We start from the raw sequence: 19,368 nt of genomic DNA, 5'->3' as shown, positions 1-19,368 counted from the left end.
AACAACAACAACAAAAAAGACAGAATGAAAATAATGAAAAACATTTGAGGAAAATAAAAGAGGACTTGAATAGAGAAGTCTTATAATTTTTTAAAGGACATGTTCTTAATTAATCTATACATTTATTTCAAATTTCATCAAAACCCAAATGAAATTTGAAATTAAAAAAAAATCTAAATAAAGTCTTTTAAGAAAAATAGACATTGGAGAAAAACAAAGATAATTATAAGATTAACGAGACTGCCCTAAAATATAATAAATGATATACTGAAGTTAAAAAAAAAAAAGTCATTCCTATAGGCAATTGGGCTGTCCAGGCTCCCAGAAATAACCCAAATGAGTTGGTAAGACTTGTCCTAACTTTGATTTTCATAGCTAAGGTCTAAAATAGAAACAAACAAACAGGAAGACTTACCTTGCAATCAACATATGATCCTGAATGTAGGCTAAAAATTGAGGATGGTCTTTTCTAGCAATGTATAAACACTCTCCATGTAGACAGAGAATCTTCAGGCAATTGAGCATATTAAAAAGAATGTCTGGCTCTTCAAACTTAGCCATTTCCTATGCACAGAACCACATGGTTACTGAGTTACCCTAAATAGCAATGCCACCAAAGCAAACCCTTAAATATCTCAAAAAACATACCTGGAAAATGGTGTATATTAGTCTCAAAGTTACTGGAAGCTGTTGGTAGCAAAACTTTCTCTCAGTGTCATTCTTTATTGCTGTGAAGAAATTATTACACAAAGGTTAGCATACTTCTTCCTTTCCCACCACTCATGACCTGATAAAGACCATAAAACCAAGAGGAGTAGAAATAAATATATACTACATTAAAAGGCATGTCATGTAATGCTTTTATTGGCTTTCCAGGGTAGCATATATCCCTTCTATGATGCAATTTCAGGAAACCTTCTAGATTCAGGGTTCTCAGCTTCCCTTTTCCACTGTAGCCCACCATATATTCAGATGTCCTTGACTCCCTAAAGCCACCCCATCCCAGCCCTATGCTCCTGTGGTCAGAGAGTTTGGCTGCTACCTATAGGGCCTCGTGTCTGACTAGGTATGCCTTCCTTATTGAAAAGGAGATAAGAAGGTATTAAAGAGAGGTATTCAGGTTGTATTAGCACCTAAGGAGGAATTTATCCCATGGACTCATGCCAAAGGGAATTTTTTTTAATGTTTTATTTATTTTTGAGAGATAAAGAGAGACTGAGCATGAGCAGGGTAGGGACGGGGGGGGGGGGGTGGTGGTGGGGAGACAGAGAATCCAAAGCAGGCTCCAGGCTCTGAGCTGTTAGCACAAAGCCTGACATGGGGCTCAAACTCACAAGCAGTGAGATCATGACCTGAGCTGAAGTCAGTTGCTTAACCATCTGAGCCACTTAGGCACCACTGAATATGCCTAACTTCTTTAAGACACCTGGAGGGGCGCCTGGGTGGCTCAGTCAGTTAAGTGACCCACTTCGGCTCTGGTCATGATCTCACAGTTTGTGAATTCGAGCCCTGATCTGGGCTCTGTGCTGACAGCTCGGAGCCTAGAGCCTGCTTTGGATTCTGTGTGTGTGTCTCTCTCTCCGCCCCTACCCTGCTCATGCTCTCTCTCGAAAATAAACATTAAAAAATATTTTCTTTAAAGAAGTTAGGCATATTGAAATCAGAACAACTACTCATGATTTTATTTTCCTGTGAGTCTAATACCTTTGCTCCTACAGTGGGGATGGTGGTCTATGGTACATGAGGCATGCTAGAGAAAAGAATTCACAAGTTAGCCAGATGCAAAAACTAATCTAAAATGTTTTCAAATCACTATTCTAAGTTTTGGCAATTACTGGAACCAGAGACAACAGGAGTCAAACTCTCTTAGCATATACACTAAATAGTTCATTAGCAATCTTGCACTTGAATGTTAATATCTTTTTTTTTTTTTTTTTTTTTTTTTTGAGAGAGAGAGAGAGCAGGAAAGAGGGGCAGAGGGAGACAGAGAGAACTTCAAACAGGTTATTGGATCATAAGTGAAATCCTTGCTTCCTTTAGGGCCTGGGGCACAGAAGCTGCATGAGCTCAAGTTCCACTGGCTCTCTCCCAAAACCCTCTGCTTTGGCCAAATGCCCTACATGGCTGTCGAGAGTGCCAGAACCCTCCTTTCCAGTCGTTCAGCTTTGGATCAGAGCTACTTCTCCAGTGAGAACATGATACGCCATAAGTAGGAAGGTGCTGCTAACATGACAGGTTTTGTTGATAAGAAGCACGTGCTGCCAGAAAGATGCTCAGTGACCGCGGCTCTACTAGGAGCACATCCTGGACCTGCTCACTTCATAATCTGAGGGGAAATGGTTCATTTGCACCAGTCTCCACTAGGGACACCAAGCCTGAACTTGCCCAAGTCGACAGTAATCTAAAAAACCAGGGCTCTGAACATTAGGCCTGTGCAAACTGGGATATGCCAGAGTTCACCTACCAGCATGCTCCGTGGACTCGGCGCGACTGCCTGGGTTTTCCCCATGCTTGGTTGCTGGATTCTCCTCCTCCTCACCTTCAGGGCCTATAATAAACTCTGGTCTGGAAGAAAGGAGGCTGTCCTCAAGGCTGTCTGTGGGCTCCTGAAACAGATACGACAAGCAGCCAGGTGAGCAGCCTGTTGGGGAGGTAATGAATGGTTTCGCTAAGTTCAATAAAGATCGACTGAGTGCCAGCTGTGTCCCAGCCCTGTACTGAGCCCCAAAGGGCAAATGCACCTGCCTCAGAAGAAATGTGAGTTTCTTTCCATACTAATTAAAGGAGATTTGGGTCAGCTGTTACCAAAACATGTTCATTCCCTTGAAATAAATATGGAAAAATCTCAAAAACATTGCTAAATCGGCCTAGGTCGGCTTTCCCTATGAGCCTGTCTCACTCACCAAGTGATTCCAATCCATGCACATTTTGTTCAATAATAGGACTTAATTAGCAGGGAATAATAAAGGGCTCACAGCAGTATATTAAGACACAAACACTGGTTGTCCAGAGAAGCCAAATTTTTAGGAGCAAGAAATTGCTATAACATGTGAGTTAAAGAGAGTTAGGTATGGCAACCCAAGTGTTCATCAACAGATGAACAGATAGACAAAATGTGTTATATACATACAGTGAAACATTAGTCAGCCTTAAAAAGGAAGGAAGTCTGACACATGCTACAACATGAATGAACCTTTAGGACACTGTGCTAGGTGAAATAAGCTAATCATGAAAAGGACAGTTATCGCATGGTTCTAGATATATGAGGTCTCTACAGTAAGTCAAATCCAGAGACGCAGAAAAATACAATGGTGGTTTCCAGGGACTAAGAGGAAGGGGGACGACAGGGAACTACTGTTTAGGGGATATAGAAGTTCAGTCATGCGAGATGAAAAAGTTCTGGAGATTGGCTGCACAGCTATGTGAATATCCTGAACACAATATATTTATAGATAATACATGTCATATATAATATATATGTATAAAACAAGCTACTAATACAGGTGAAATTGGAAAGATTAAGTGAGAGAGAGCACTCCTATGGCTGCCACTTAAAACATCCATCTCCAATTATCCTTCTACCAGCCTTCTTCTTTCCTTCAAGTCCCACTTCAAATATCCTCTTTTAAAATCATACTATTTTGGTAACACTTGAACCACTACACATTTTCTCGAGAATTATTTGACAGCCAGCTCAAAGTGAGGAGATCAAGACGGATGAAGTGCTAGGACACCCACAAGAAAATGAGCACAATGGCTGGGAGGGCCCTGAAGAATATCTCTGCCAACTTCACAATTTTGTTAAGGCTAAACCTGTCCTAGGTCACCCATGAGCAAGATACTAAATCAAACTATAAAGTGAGTTGCATGAAATTCGATATGGTAAAGAGTTTCCTGCTATTTACTGACTCCTCAACATTACCCACGTGTCTGGAATCATCCTGCTGTGTGGCAGGGACTGGTGTTGTCCATCTTGCATACTAGCTTAAGCCTCCTGCTAGCCCCCATGTCACATCATCGCCCTTTTATCCCCTGCCTGTCCCAGGAAGAGAACTAAAGAGCGAAGGGGGCTGACATGCACAGTGAAGACCATGCATTCTAGGGCACAGCCCTCTTTTATTGATGGGCATCTCTCCCATAAAACTTTGAGAGAGAACAGAATCCTTTGGGTTCACCTCCAAATTTGTTACTTCCAGCACATGACAAATGTCAAAAGCATCATGCACATGGGAGATTATTTGGATGGCTCAGTTCCTCCACACTTCTGCTTATTCCTCGCTTCCTGGGATGGTGCTGGGAAAATGGACACAGTAGAGACAGCCTGCTGGGGACAGGGTAGGGCTCGGGACATCTGCCTCCATCACCTTCACCCTTTCATTCCCTCCCTGAAAGAGAAGTCTGTACTTCATGCAGCCACACCCTCAGCTGATTCTGTTCTTAAACACACACTACTGGAATCCATGGTTACTCCCATCCCCAAGGGCATAGAGGACCCTCAATCTCAAAATCCCCGGGCACATTCAATCCTTTATTTTTCCTCTTTTCTCTTCATGTGAGCGACTATTCCTTTTTTTCTAAAACTGCCTCCTACCTTGGTTTTGGAGTTCTTGTTCTCCCCTGGCTCTTCCCCTGTGTCTCTGGCACCTTCTCAAATTGTTTCTGGTCATCAGTTCTCCTGTTTTCCCTCTAAACAGTTGGTACTTCCCAGAATGCTAGCGAGGCTCTTTTCTCATTCTATGCATCCCAACATAATATGCTGGCGGCTCCAAACTTTTATCTACTTCTGACCTTCTTCCTAAAACCAGATCCACATACCCGCTGGTCATGACAACCTCACCAGGATATCTGAAGGCATCCCAATCCACCATGTCTGAATGTGCCCGCGTCATGCCCACTCCTGTCAAAAAGATCACTTGTACACCAGTAAAAATCTTCTATAAACGGCAACATTATCAGTTCCCAAGCCAGAAAACATGGGTTTGTCCTCAACTTTTGCATACCTCAATGCCAACTAAATCAGCACTGATGATTCTCTTTCCTAAAAATCCACCAGGCCTGCCCCTTCTCTTATCCCCACCACCATCGCTTTAATTCAGACTTGCCCATTTCCTCCCTGAGTGACCACATTAACCTTCTGACTAGATGCCTGTCCCCAGGGCCCAAATCCTCCAATCCCTCTTCTCCAATGGCAGAATGAATTTCTCAGATTCATCACATTGTATCACCACCCTGATTAAATTCTTCAGCAGTCCCCCATTCACCAAGACAAAATTCAAACTTCTTAGTTTGGCAGGCAGAGCCCTTAATGAATGTGAAAATAAGACCGAGTCCATCTTCCCTGACTCAGCTTTCATTCACTACTTTCCCATTCTGCTCACTGCTCCAGCAACACTGAACTGCTTGCAGTTTCCCGAATGTATCATTCCCTGCTTTCTTCTGTATCATTAAAACAGAGAGTTTTCTGGGTCTCAAAAGTCCTTCTCTCCTACCACCTTCCTTTCATTAACTCCACTCCTTTCAGATATGAACCCAGGAGCTCTCTCCTTCCTACCATACCTCCAGGCTGGATATGCTGACCCTTGTCTGCCCCCACAGTCCCCTTGTTCAGACCTCACCCAGCACACTAATCACTGTGTCTAACGGTTTTTCATTTATTTAAACATCTCCTTGATTAGACTCTAAGCTTCTTGATTTTAATTTGGGTTTTTTTTTTTAAGTTTATTTATTTTTGAGAGAAAGAGTGAGAGAGAGCACAAGAAGGGGAGGGGCAGAAAGAAAAGGACTGTCAGCATGGAACCTGATGTGGGGCTTGAACTCATGAACCATGAGATCATGGCCTGAGCTGAAATCAAAAGTCAGACACTTAACCGACTGAGCCACCCAGATGTCCAATTTTAATTTGTTTTCACATCATCTAGAACTGTGACTTTTTTTTTTGGTTAAGTACCCAATGACAATGTTGAAAGACCATACTACAGGGATGTTATTTTGCAACACATAGGACAAATGAGTTCAGTAGGTGGAAAGGTATTTAAAAACTGTAGAAAAAATTTACTGTATGTATGTTACACCTCAAAAAGATTTTTTTAAGAAGTCTCTTTCTACTTAGATAAATATTAGTGGAAAGGAAGAAAAAGAGAAGAAAGTAAACAAAGGCCCGAATAATACAGATCCATCTACCTTTGATGGTGTGAGGGTATTTTGGTGATGTGTGTGTCTTAAATGAAAACTGGCTAAACAGTAAATAACTAATGTATGGAGTAGCTAATGAATGGCATATGTTAGTTGTTTCCTATTGAAACAGTTTTCTTGGAAAGTAGGAAATGAAGCAAAGCCTTTATCAGTTGTTGATGAAGTCAATGGGTTTTCCAAACCAGGGTTACCTAGGAATTCTCAATACCCATATCCAATCTATGTCCTCGATATTTGATACGTATATTTTATATTTTCACTGTTATCTGAACTTTGTGATAAAAGTTATTTCTCGAATACCAGTAATGCTTTGTATTTATGAAAATTGTATGAATGGATGCTCCACAACACTAACTCAAGACTCAAGAATTCTGTATGATATAGCTCCAGCTCATATCCCTTTCCACGAGCATAAGTTGGTGGAAGGAACAGGAAAATTTCTCTTTTACCACAGTCTCACATATAACTCAGCATAGAGCATAATGTAATATTGGAAGAAGACACCATTATACATGCTTTTACAGGCATTATCACTATCAGACAAGGGCAACCTCATTTTTTTAACTTCTTACCACCAGCCGGCTTTCTTCTTTAGGAGCCAGTCTCTCCAAGAGTTCACAAGCAAGCTGATAGCAGAGAATACTAGACTGACATAAGTTACACTCAATTGCCTTTTCTTCCTTCTGGCAGGTGTGGGAGCCCCCCCAGGGAGCTTGGAAGACATTGTTTATAATGGAAATAATGTCCTTTGATAAACTGTGCTCTAAACCCATCGTAATCCCATCATCTTGTAACTCCATCTGAAAGACATCAAAATAAAGGCCAAAAAAAACCAAAAAACAAAAAAGAAAGAAAGAAAGAAAAAAGGAAAGAAAGAAAGAAAGAAAGAGAAAAAAGAAGAAGGAATTTGGTCCTTTTGTCCAATATTCCACTGGCATACTAAATGGGGATAAAATTTACTAACAAAAATATTAAGTTATTTAAAGATGATAAGAATTATAGACCATGAATATATATTGCTTTCCATGGATTCTTCTAAAAAGACTCTAAACACAAGACAAACAATGGGAATTATTTTTAAAATCACGTAGGACATTTTAAAAAGTTGTTTTTTAAACATCACTTTGTGAGATTTTACACATTAAAAAAAATGCTGCTCCTCACCTAACGTCCAGATCTTGGTTTCTAAATACCATTTATCCATTATCCACTAAGAGGAACCAGGGCTCCTTGGAGAAATGGCTGATTTCAAGGTTGGGGTGAGGAAAACATAAAATGACCCTGGAACATCTTGTTATGCCAGAAATTGAGGAAGTGTTCAAGGAATGACTGGGATATGTCAATAGAACACAGGAGCCAGTCTAAAGGGACTCCCACTGGTCAAATACAGGACAATATGAACACCAAAATGAATAATCATAGTAACAGATTTTAACTCACTGAATGAAATAAGAATTCATGTGTACATGCAGATAAAAAAACAAATAAACATAGAAATGGGAGAGAAGAGAAACTGTTTCCTCAGTAGAATGCCAGCTAATAAATTAAAAGAAATGATAAAATTAGAAAATTATCATTCGGTAACTATAATAGTAATAATTGATCCAGGCATGAATCAGCCCTGGATGCTAAAACTATTAGGTAAAAGTCTGATGAGAAACAGGAAATCTCAGCCTGCAAGTTACTTGTTAATTACAAAGGGGGAAATAGTGGCTTTGGAGTAGAGAAATTTGGCAGAAATCACCTTCCCAAGTTACCACCACCAGGTAAGGCAACATTATCATGTCACCTGCCTCCTGATATAATGCACTGAAAAGGATATAAAATCACACTAGTAGTGTTACTGCCAAAAAATGCTTAACCCAAATAGATTCATAAAGAAACATCAGACAAGCTCAAATTGAGGAACATTCTAAAATAACTGGACTGTACTCTTCAAAAATCAAGAAAATGGAAGATGAACAAAGACTGAAGAACTGCTCTGGATTAACAAAGACTAATGAGACAGGACAAATATTTGCAACGAAGTGATGCTGGGTTGTGTCCTACATCAAAAAAAATTTTTTTTCTTTTGCTATAGAGATATAATCATTATATCAATTTAAAAAATGATTAGTTTCTGTGGGTCAGATAATAGATAATAGTATTATAACAATATTAATTTCCTAATTTTGATTGATTTCCTTATTTTGTACTTGGTTATATAAGAGAATGTCCTTATTTTTTAAGAAATACACTCAGAAGTATTTAAGGATAAAGGGGCACCATATTTGCAATTCACCCTCAAGTGGTTTATTTTAAAAATTCTACAATTCATACATACATATACAGATTAAGAGCAACAGAAATAAATGTGGTAAGTGTTAACATCTGGAGAATCTGGGGAAGGAGTATTTGGGAATTCTTTGTGCTATCCTTGCAACTTTTCTGCAAGCCTGAAATTATTTCAAAATAAAAAGTTACAAAGAAATGTTCTCCCGACCAGACTTTTAAACTTGTCTTTTAAAATTACCTTCAAAAATCAATTTCTAGAATATATTTAAATCAGCCCATCACTATAGAGTTGTACCTTGCTCTTTCTAACAATAGCATGACTCAGTTCCCCAAATTTGTTCAACAGAACTATGTTCAACAGATCTATGTTCAACAGCATCTAATGATGCTAGAGTGTTTCTAAAATTCATATGCATTCTCACATGTCAACATTATTGCAGATATTCATACAAGTATTTTTCAGACTCTAGGGAATCCCAAAAGGAGTTTGCAAAATGTCTTGAGTGATGTTGCATCATTTCAGCAAGTATGAAGATGTCAAACACATAGCAAGAATCACTATACAATGCTTTCCCTTATTCTTCACCTCTGAACTAAAGGAAGCTCATGCTTCAGCTACCTGCTTCAGGAGAAGATCAAACATGAGGATGAAACAATTTAGATTCATTTCATCATCTTCACAATCAAAGTCAATAGTCCTTCCTCCTGGATGTCCAAAATTCTTGAAAGGGCTACGAAATGGACTACGCATAGGACTCCGAAATGGACTCTGAAAAGGACTATGAAATGGACTCAGCATATTGTGCTGAACTCGTCGGCCAGGATCAGAGGCAACACTCACCTAGAAGAAAGAACATCAACACACATAAGTGAACTCACAGAAGCTAAAATGGCTTATATAAAATATCTGGAGACTCATGGAAGGTATTTCCAGCTGTCACACTGATTTCCTTCCTTAGTCAATAGCATTAGTACTTTCAAGTATTATGGATCTTCTCAAAATATAAAAACAAGAAATAAAATCATCTAAACTTTGTGACTGTCAGGTGAATGAAACATCAGCACCCTGAAGAATGAAGGCAGCTGTCTTTGCCATTATATTGTTCATCCCATCACACATTTCCAATTAAAGTAAATTGTTTGCATCAACCTAAAACCATAACCAGATATTGCAAGATCAGTTTGAGAATCATGAGCACAAAATCTCAGTTTAACATGACTGATTAAAGAAGAATGGCATCTGGATAGTACAATTATCAAACTATCATGGGAAAACAATATATGTCAAATTGTTGTACTGGTTGTACTGATTATTCTCCATTTGCCTACCCAAGCCCCTCACTGCCCTCTTCTGCCCTGCTCTATGCCCAAGGATGCCAAGGATGGAGTCTTTCCCAGCTTTCTTGCAAGCTGGCTTCCAGTTGGGGTCAATCAGTGGGAGATACCAGCAGAAGCCCTGAAGCTGATGGAGAGAGAGGTAGACGTGTATCTCCCACCCTCTGCCTGCTTTGATGCTACATCTCTGGCAATCTCTCCACTACTCTTCCAGCCAGCCCTTCCTTAAAATTTCAGCGCTCAATGGGCTCCAGGAACTCTTTTCCTTGTTCCTTCAGCCTTAGGGGTCTAATGGCTTCCTACTGAGCTGTTGCTGATGTCTAGGTGCCTCAACCAACCCTTATTGCTCCCTTAACTTTCCCCATAACTCTATAGGCAAAGTCTCCATGAAAGTCCCTTCATTTGAACCATCTAGGATAAATTCTGTACCAGGACCCTGACTGACATACCTGTATATCACTCTGAAATCATATTTTCTCTCTTAAAGATATAATAACCAGAGAGTTCCTTGAACACAATATTTAAACTAAAGAAAAAGAGTACCCCACCAAGAGTCAGAATATCTGGATATTGATAGTGTTGTCTACGGCAAATCACCTCAACTCACTGAACCTCAGGCTAAGTATTTATAAAATGAGGACAATGAGCTCTTCTCCAACTGCCTCACACAGTTCTGTGCTATGGTTCACTGTGAATATATTGCACAGTATAAGGCACCAATTAAGTTATGTAATATTAAAGGTTACAGAAGAAAGAAACAACATAAAAATGTTTGCCAGCTGGTTCTTATGAGGCAGACAAGAAAAGTAATGATGATTAAAAATCAAAAGAGAGCACTGAATACAAACTATAATCCCATGATTCTGATATATTTTCTAGTCCCTAGATATCAGGTAGAATGACAGTAAGAAAAAGTGGTATGGAGAGGCTGACAAGGGAAAGTTGCGAACAGTCCCTGCCTACCATCACATTGAGAGTGAACCTCTCCAGAACTGATCCTGGTCTAGGAATGTCAGCACACCAACAGAAGCTCTATCATGTCCTCCACAAAAATATTATCAGAAATTCCCAATAGTTTTCCTACACCTCGGACTAGACTATGCTGACTTTTCTCATTCACAGAAGTAAAAAGGGGCCCCCCAAAATGGGCTCAGTTGGTCCACAGTGACAGCATCACTCACAGTAACCATCAGATGACCACATCTTCTCAAAACATGATAGAACAAAACACCCAAACTCCTCATCCCCAAAGTGAAGCACTGATCTGCCTAACAACTGGTAAAGAATTCTTATTCACCAGGAGACCAAAAGAAACAAAAAAAAAAAAGAATACCTCAAAGCTACTCTTTTTGCTTTCATCAAGGATGAGAGATAGCTAATAGGTATGTGCAGGAGAAAACTCAAAGGAAAATGAAAACTCAATAATTTATTGACTGTAGATTATACAGAACATATCTTAGATCAATCTTTTCTATTATTTAATGTGCTTAAAAGATTAACAGAGTGAGATGGGATGAAAAAGCATTTTTAGAGAATTTTACTATGATGCTACTTTTAGACCTGGTATAATTGACAAAATCTTAACAAGTAAGACAAAAACAGTTGTGGCAATAATTACCCTTCGAGCTGCAAGGTTCCCTGCCAGTTCACTGACTCTTGATTTTCTTTGATTTGCCAGTTCTTTAACAGAATTAACTCCATCAGAAAACATACTTATCAATAGTTGAAGTGGAACCATGATGTCTAACTCCGATAATACCTGGGGAAAAAAGGCATATATCCCCCCAAAATATAAACTTTAAAACTCAAAAAAAAAAAAAACTGCATTTAACATTTTTTCCCAAAGTGAACTACTGAACATAAGGATACTTAGCCTTACATATATTCTATCAGCACAGCCAACCTCAATTTTTCATAGTAAAAACTCAAAGTTATTATTGGACCTTCTATCTTCCCCACTCCCCCCAACCCATAAACTGCCATGTTATTTCTATTAAAACTTCTAAGCATCTCTTGACATTGTCTCCTCTTTTCCATAGCACTGCTAGTGCCTTACTCATCATCTTCCTCCTGGACTAGTGTAACCTGTGTGCGATCTTCCTCCAGTCCATCCTCCCTCTGATCTGACTGCGCCATCTGACCTTGCTTTCTGATACAAGCTCAGGTACCCTCTGCCAAAGTCAAGTGACTTTATCTGTAATGAATTTTTGGAAATAGATGCATCTTTCCTTCAGACAGAATTAATTCATCCCTCTTCTCTGCTTCCTTAGAACTTTGTACATACATTTATTAGAGCAATGATTACTTTTCATTATATTTGACTGTTTGATACTGTCTCTCCCGCTGTGAGTTCCCTGAAGCTTTAAGGAAGTGTGAGGACAGGACCATCTCTTATCTCATTTTCATCAGTGCCAATTACGATGCCTGGCACAGAGGAACTCTATAAATGTTTCCACAATTAATTAATAAATGAGTCGGCTCCAATCACTATACTGTTCACTCTGTTCCCCAAATGTTAGACCAGAGGTTTAAAACCTCCTTCAGTTGCAGAACCCTGTCTTCAAACCAGAACTCTGGGAAAGCCCAGTCCATAAAACATGCAGCTGTAATTGCTCTAGCCGTGCTGAGGACAGAAGTTTAGAGCCCTTTCTGCTCACCCCTACAGAACTCAGCCTAAAGGGCATGTAACTGAGTAATAACACCTAGCCATCTGTAGAAGGACTGGCTTTCCTAAAATGAGAGATAACCTTGCTGAGATCTGCTTGGGGATGAAATGTTACAATTCTGGGTCCAAAAGGTACTTTTTTAAAAATGGTCCCTTTACTCTTTCTCAGTTGTGAAAAATATTGTTCCTCAGTTTAGAACCCAGAAAGGCATCTTCATGACTTGAAAATTCATCCTTCTGTGATACAGCAACGTATCTGCACCCATAGCGAACCTAAACATTGACTCTGGCCTCCTTTTTTGAAACTAGCCAAACTTTCTGACAGACATTCAACTCAATTTAATGAATTTTTAAGAACATTCATCAAATAAATACAAGGCCTGTGCCAGATGTTGAGAGGAAAGGATGAAGGGAGATATGATTTCGAAATGAGAAAAGCCCTGCCTGGTCCCTGCACTCCATGCATTTGCAATCAGGAGAAGAGACAAAAATGAACTAAATATTAGGCTGAATAAAATTTACACAAGGAGCCTGTATGAGTACTGGGGGAAGGAATAGTGAATTCCAAAGAGAAAATGGGGGTGTGAAGAAAACTTCATAGATGAGATCATTTTTGAGTTGGGCTTTAAGGATAAGCTGGAGTTACAAGTGCAGACCGGGGAGAAAGGCATTCCAGCAGCTCATGCTACTCCCTAAGGCAGCAGCTCTCAACCTTCCCAAGTAAAGCACCTATTTAATATCAAAAGATTTAAAAGAACCCCACAAGACAGCCTATTATACTTTTAGAATCTATTGATGGAAAAATACATAAGGACCAAAAGCTATTATGAATTCAGTAATAGTATTGCATAAATCTGTACTCTACTAACCATAATGATAGACACATATATACGACATATAGTTATTTACCTATGCAAGGAGTTATTAGTCTATAGACTACCCTCAGCAAACATGCAAATTTATAGACTCTGCAATAACTCCCCGCTCCTCTACCCAGGGATCTAAATTCCCAGGCTAAGAACTATTGCCCCAAATGATTAAAGGTACCATTTACTCACATGAAGCCACAGTAAAGCTTGTTCCTGCACAGAGGAAGGGTATCCTGTGAACCGACAACTAATAAAGCCAAACATTTCTTCCAATGAAAAAGGTAGAGGACAGAGCTCAATGTCAAACATTTTGCTGGAAAGCAGAGCAACAAAAGTAAATGACCAATGGGCACATATCAGGGTTGAGTTGCATTTTTTAACTGTATCTTATTTGGGGAGCCAAACACTTTAGATTGGGCTGTGTTCCAAATATTATTATCATGTTTCATTTTACTATAATAGTTTATTTCATTAGAATAAAGAATTCATACTGTTGTTAATAACATTAGTGTTTATACTCATATCAGGCTTAACAGAAAGAATTGCATTTCTAAGGAATTAGAGTTGCTCCCCAGCATCTAAAAACATTATCCCCTTGCATTCTCCCCACTTTATTCAAATCATAATTATATTTGAAAATAAACAAACAATATGGTGTATCTATTATTCCACCAGAACCAAATTTTTTCTCGACAATTCCAGGTCATCTTAGCACAGTTTATTGCAACTGCTTCATTTTGCACCTTCAGATTTCTCTATAGGGTTGTTAAAAAGTAAACAAGATTATATAAAATACTTAACACCGTTCCTGGCACACATTCCATGCTCAATAAATGTCAGACATCATTATAATTGTGGTGGCTTCATTAAACTACTTACCCACCTTAATACTTCCCTGAATTCTTTTAACTGGTTATCTGGGACTTCTGTTCTGATGGCTTCCAGCCACTCGGGCATAATACACTCCCACACAGACTGACTGATCACATTGTAGGGGATCAGGCAGAGGATTCGGTTGAGACCTTCCTTCAACTGAGTCACCGTGCTGCAGGATTTATCCCAGTAACCACCAACCTGATGGCATTTCCACAGCCATAGGGGAAAAGAACAAAATGCACCTGTTAAGGTTATACTCTAAGGACTTCCTAAAGGAGATGGATACAGAGGAAGACCGAAATCCATTACATCTGAATTGCGGGCCACGTATCTTCCCAGTGAGATATGTAAGAATCTATAAACCATCAGGATACATTAATTACAAAAAACCCCATACTTACAAATAGGTCCAAATATTAATCACAGACTGGATTTCAACTATTCTACTGCAGTCCGAATCTCACACATGAATTAAAATTCCAAAGATTTATTCCTAACAGGATGAGCACACAATTGGAGCATTATTATTTCTAAAGTTTCACAAACCCATTACAAATATGTGCAGTTACACCTGTGCTTCAGAGGAATATAGATTTCTACTACTGTACACTTTGCATTTAATATTTTTCAGTATGGAAAATAAAGTGGCAGAGAGTGCTATTCTTCCCTGTGCTATATTATGCCACAATTTTTCTCCTAAAAATGTTCTAAGGATGGATGAATTCATTAATTAAAAAAAAAACAAACGTGTTTTTTACTAAGATAGTATATTAATTTTCTAGTGCAAAAAAAATTATATCGAATTAAATTCAGGTTCTGTTCATAATTCCAATGTCATTTATTTATTTTTTAATGTTTATTTTTTGAAAGAGAGAGAGACACTGAGTGCAAGTGTGGAAGGGGCAGAGAGACAGAGGAGGAGACACAGAATCTGAAGCAGGCTCCAGGCTCTGAGCTGTCAACACAGAGCCCCACACAGGACTCAAACCCACAAACTGTGAGATCGTGACCTGAGCCGAATTTAGACGCTTCACTGACTGAGCCACCCAGGTGCCCTTATAATTCCAATTTTAGATAAAGACCTTATATTCTTATTATGTATGTCAAAGTAACAACAGCTCAACTGGTCCTGAATCTTTACCATATAATACAAGAATCGTTGGAAACTACCTTATTTTAAATGAATCCAATTTTAAACATTTAATTATTATTCCTAGAATTCTAAGTTATTGAAAACAATTAAATCAATTCTATTTAAAGCTCAAATATCTATTTGGTATCCTATTTCCAAAATTCTAGATGATTGATTAGAAATTTGCAGGAAGTGACTACATTTCTGGGACTGTCACTGTTCTTACATACACTCAGAGGCCCACGGGGTTTTTTCTTGTTGTTGTTGTTTTAAAGTTTATTTATTTTGGGGGTGGGCAGAGAGAGGAAGACAATTTCAAGCAGGCTCCAAGAGCTGAAGGCAGATCCCAACGCGGGACTCAAACTCACGAACCATGAGATCATGACATGAGCAAAATCAAGAGTCAGACGCTCAACCTACTAAGCTACCTAGGCGCCCCAAATGCCTACTGGCTTTGAGTCACATTTTGGAATAAGTATCTCTGGGGTGTTCCTAAATTGTCAATAGCTAAACAATGGATCCTTTGATTTGGAAAAGCTGTCATATTTAAAAGGATTTTAGAGAGTTCTCACCTTAAACAAATGTCATATTACCAATATGGGAGGATCAAACTGGTAAGACACAAACACACACAAAAGATCACAGCTAGCCTAAAGACTCCCCTAGCAAAATTCTAGAACAGAAATCAGATTTAGAACAAAAATTAAAATCTGCCCCTACCATGAACTCCCCTCCACCACCTTCTCCTGCAAATGATCCAGTCAGAGGCCCATATTCAGAGCCTGATAGGAGCTATCATAGAGGCCTTCCCTCCAAAGTTTAATTGGGCTAAAGTGGAATGACATACTCCGAAGGAAGGAAAATATCCTAAAGTCTTCGCCAAACAATTTACAAAAATATTGCAAAGGCACACAGCTCTAAATCTACACATCTCAGAACATAGGAATCTTCTGTTTTCCCCTTAGTTGGAAATCCTCTCATTGATATAAAGAATTCAAATTAATGCAGTCAAGGGGGTAGCCCAGCTCCTTAATTAAATATTATCAAGGCTGCCATCTTATTCTTTGAAGAACTAAAAATAACTGTCCTCGCCTTACTAACCGAATCTTTACAGAAAACCTAATTGTGGTTCTGGAAGTATCCCAAAGCCCACCCATGCTTCTTCCCAATCCCAGAGTTTCCCCTATTCATCTCAAGATGCTTGCAGATACTACGGAAAGTCAGGACATGGGAAAAGGGGACTATGCTGCACTGAATAAACACTTTATTAGTAATTGTCCCAGGCCTCAGCCTCCTCAGGCAGACCCCCCTGAACCCTCCTCTGTACTAAGGCCTCAACGTGGACCCACTCAAGACTTCAGACTCAGCACAAATAATGTTGCCCACCTCCCAAACCCCTCCTCCCTTAAAATGCCTGCTCCTAAAAGCTCCATGCTACCTAGAGAATTCATTATTTGTCCCCATCAAAACCCTCTTAGACCAGTGACTTTAAAAGTTTGCATCCTTTCTCTCCCTCTTTGAGATGTAAATCTTCTACCCCTCAGAACTATCTTCTCACGGTCCTGAAAGCATCTCTCTAAGATGCAAACATCCAAGGAAATAGCTGGCTCTCAGGCCAAAGGGATGTCTTGCTTTTACTTGTACTATTGCCTCCTGTGATTAAAAAAAAAAAATTAATTAAAAAAAAAAGGAGAAATTTATTCTTCTTCCTGAGAAGCTCCAATTAACACCCCCCGCCCCCCGCCTTAGCAAACCTCCAATGCCTTTTTCCTTAGCATATTCCAGCTTTTAAAAATGGATAAAGAAGATGTGGTTTATATATACAATGGAATACTACTTGGCAATGAGAAAGAATGAAATCCTGCCCTTTGCAGCAACGGAACTGGAGGGTATTATGTTAAGTGAAATAAGTCAGTCAGAGAGAGACAGGTATCATATGTTTCCACTCATATGTGGAACTTGAGAAACTTAACAGAAGACCATAGGGAGAGGGAAGGGGAAAAAAATGGTTACAGAGAGGGAGGAAGGCAAACCATAAGAGACTCTTAAACACAGAGAACAAACTGAGGGTTAATGGGGCGGGGGGAGGTGAGGGAGAGGGGAAAATGGTTGATGGGCATTGAGGAGGGCACTTGTTGGGATGAGCACTGGGTGTTGTATGTATGCGATGAATCATGGAAAACCAAGAGCACACTGTATACACTGTATGTTAGCCAACTTGACAATGAATTTTATTAAAAATAAATAAAGATTGTAGGCACCCCCCAAAAATAAAAAAATAAATAAAGTAAATACAAAAAAATAAAAAGTAACTTCTTAGTGGACTAAAATAACTAACTGCCTAAGGCTGAACCACAGCCTTCATTACACATCAGGGCAAATAAAAAGATCTTGAAGGTCTCTCCAAAAATATTGATAAAAAGCTTTAGTTCTTACATTGAACAGGTTAACCACTTGTTCTATCTGCTAGAAACATAATTTGAATAAAAGTGATGATGAAAAGTGAATTTGAAAAACAACTCTTACATAAACTAGTGAGTTTTGTATTACTATGACAGTCTCTACTGTTAAGGTCTCTACAGATCTTTCTCGACTCAAAATTGCATTGTGTCCCAATAAGCCCATCATAAGTTGAAGATACCGTAAATTAAAAATACACTTAACACTCCCAACTTACCAAATATCATTGCTTAGCCTGGCCCACCTTGCATGTGCTCAGGACACTCACATTGGCCTACAGCTGGGCAAAATCATCTAACACAAAGCCTATTTTATAATAAAGTGTTAAATAGCTCATGTAAGTTATTGAATACTGTACTGCAAGTGAAAAACAGAATGGCTGTGTGGGTGCGCAACGGTAGCTGGTATAGCAAAGGTTGACCCAGTGACCACGTGGCTGTCTGGGAGCTGAGGCTCGTGGCCCCTGCCCAGCATCATGAGTGAGGATCATACTGCATACCACTAGTCCAGGAAAAGATCAAAATTCACATGTTGAAGTACGGTTTCTACTGAATATGTATCACTCTTGTACCACTGTAAAGTCGAAAAATCCTAAGTCAAACCATGGTAAACTGGGGACCATTTGTATGTGTGTCTGTCTATACTTTTGCATAGGTATATTATGTATATGTGATATTTTGTTACTTCTGAATGGTATTGACAATTTACAAAATCCATTAAAAGATCTATTCTAAATGAGTTTTAAAAACGTAACTTATATGAATTAAATATTCCCCAAACTCTCAGAAATATAGAAAGTAACCCAAATGTTTTTCAAGTTCATGTGATTTGGGTAAATCTTTCATAAACAAGACGAGATTCATATAGTCGGTTTAATAAAAACAGTTGTGTCTTCTGAGTTATCAGCAGTGAGTATAATCTAATCATACATTTTTATTCTATGTCGGTTTTCTAGTCAAGTAAGTTAATATTATATTTACTAGATGTTTAAGATTATAAAATGTATAGATTTAATTTTAGTTAAATTAAATTATTATTCTGACAAGCTTTATTTCAACAATAGCTGTGTTTTATAATATGTCTACTTAGTAGTTTCCAAAATGTTTTTGATAGCTTGAAACGAAAGTTATACTAAGTTACATTAAATGGTATGTACCTGTTGAATATCTAGACCATTTCTAAGTAAGACAAAACACTGAGGGGTGCCTGGGTGGCTCAGTCGGTTAAGTGTCCAACTTTGGCGCAGGTCACGATCTCACAGTTTGTGAGTTTGAGCCCCATGTCAGGCTCTGTGATAACAGCTCGGAGCCTGGAGCCTACTTTGGAGTCTGTCTCTGCGACTTCCCTGCTTGCGCTCTGTCTCTCTCTCTCAAGAATAAATAAACATTAAAAAGAAAAAAAGACAAAACACTGAAACATTAATTACTGAATACAAGTTTATATACTTTTAGATTCTTTTTTTTTCATGTTTATTTATTTTGAGACAGAGAGCACAAGTGCATGTGAGAGGGGGAGGGGCAGAGAGAGAGGGAAAGAGAGAAAGTCCCAAGCAGGCTCTGCATGGA

The 19,368-nt window shown here is 38.9% G+C and overlaps 1 protein-coding gene across 11 annotated transcripts in view; it reads right to left on the bottom strand.

The window, feature by feature from the left end:
- Nucleotides 1–19,368, bottom strand: part of UNC79 (unc-79 homolog, NALCN channel complex subunit) — a 270,072-nt gene that overhangs the window by 121,299 nt on the left and 129,405 nt on the right. For 10 of the 11 annotated variants that reach the window (XM_042990436.1, XM_042990435.1, XM_042990440.1 and 7 more), the window contains 8 exons: nucleotides 14,219–14,409; nucleotides 13,525–13,648; nucleotides 11,420–11,560; nucleotides 9,086–9,307; nucleotides 6,765–6,992; nucleotides 2,465–2,606; nucleotides 649–728; nucleotides 416–564 (listed from right to left, as the gene is read on the bottom strand). In XM_042990436.1, coding sequence (XP_042846370.1) covers nucleotides 416–564; nucleotides 649–728; nucleotides 2,465–2,606; nucleotides 6,765–6,992; nucleotides 9,086–9,307; nucleotides 11,420–11,560; nucleotides 13,525–13,648; nucleotides 14,219–14,409 — 1,277 coding nt within the window. The remainder of the gene's footprint in view (nucleotides 1–415; nucleotides 565–648; nucleotides 729–2,464; nucleotides 2,607–6,764; nucleotides 6,993–9,085; nucleotides 9,308–11,419; nucleotides 11,561–13,524; nucleotides 13,649–14,218; nucleotides 14,410–19,368) is intronic. The other variant, XM_042990443.1, reaches the window with a different exon arrangement.

This window comes from Panthera tigris, chromosome B3 (assembly GCF_018350195.1).
Source record: "Panthera tigris isolate Pti1 chromosome B3, P.tigris_Pti1_mat1.1, whole genome shotgun sequence".
Taxonomy (NCBI): Eukaryota; Metazoa; Chordata; class Mammalia; order Carnivora; family Felidae; genus Panthera; species Panthera tigris.
The sequence above is the reverse complement of the archived record's forward strand: the minus strand, read 5'-3'. Positions and strand labels throughout refer to the sequence as shown.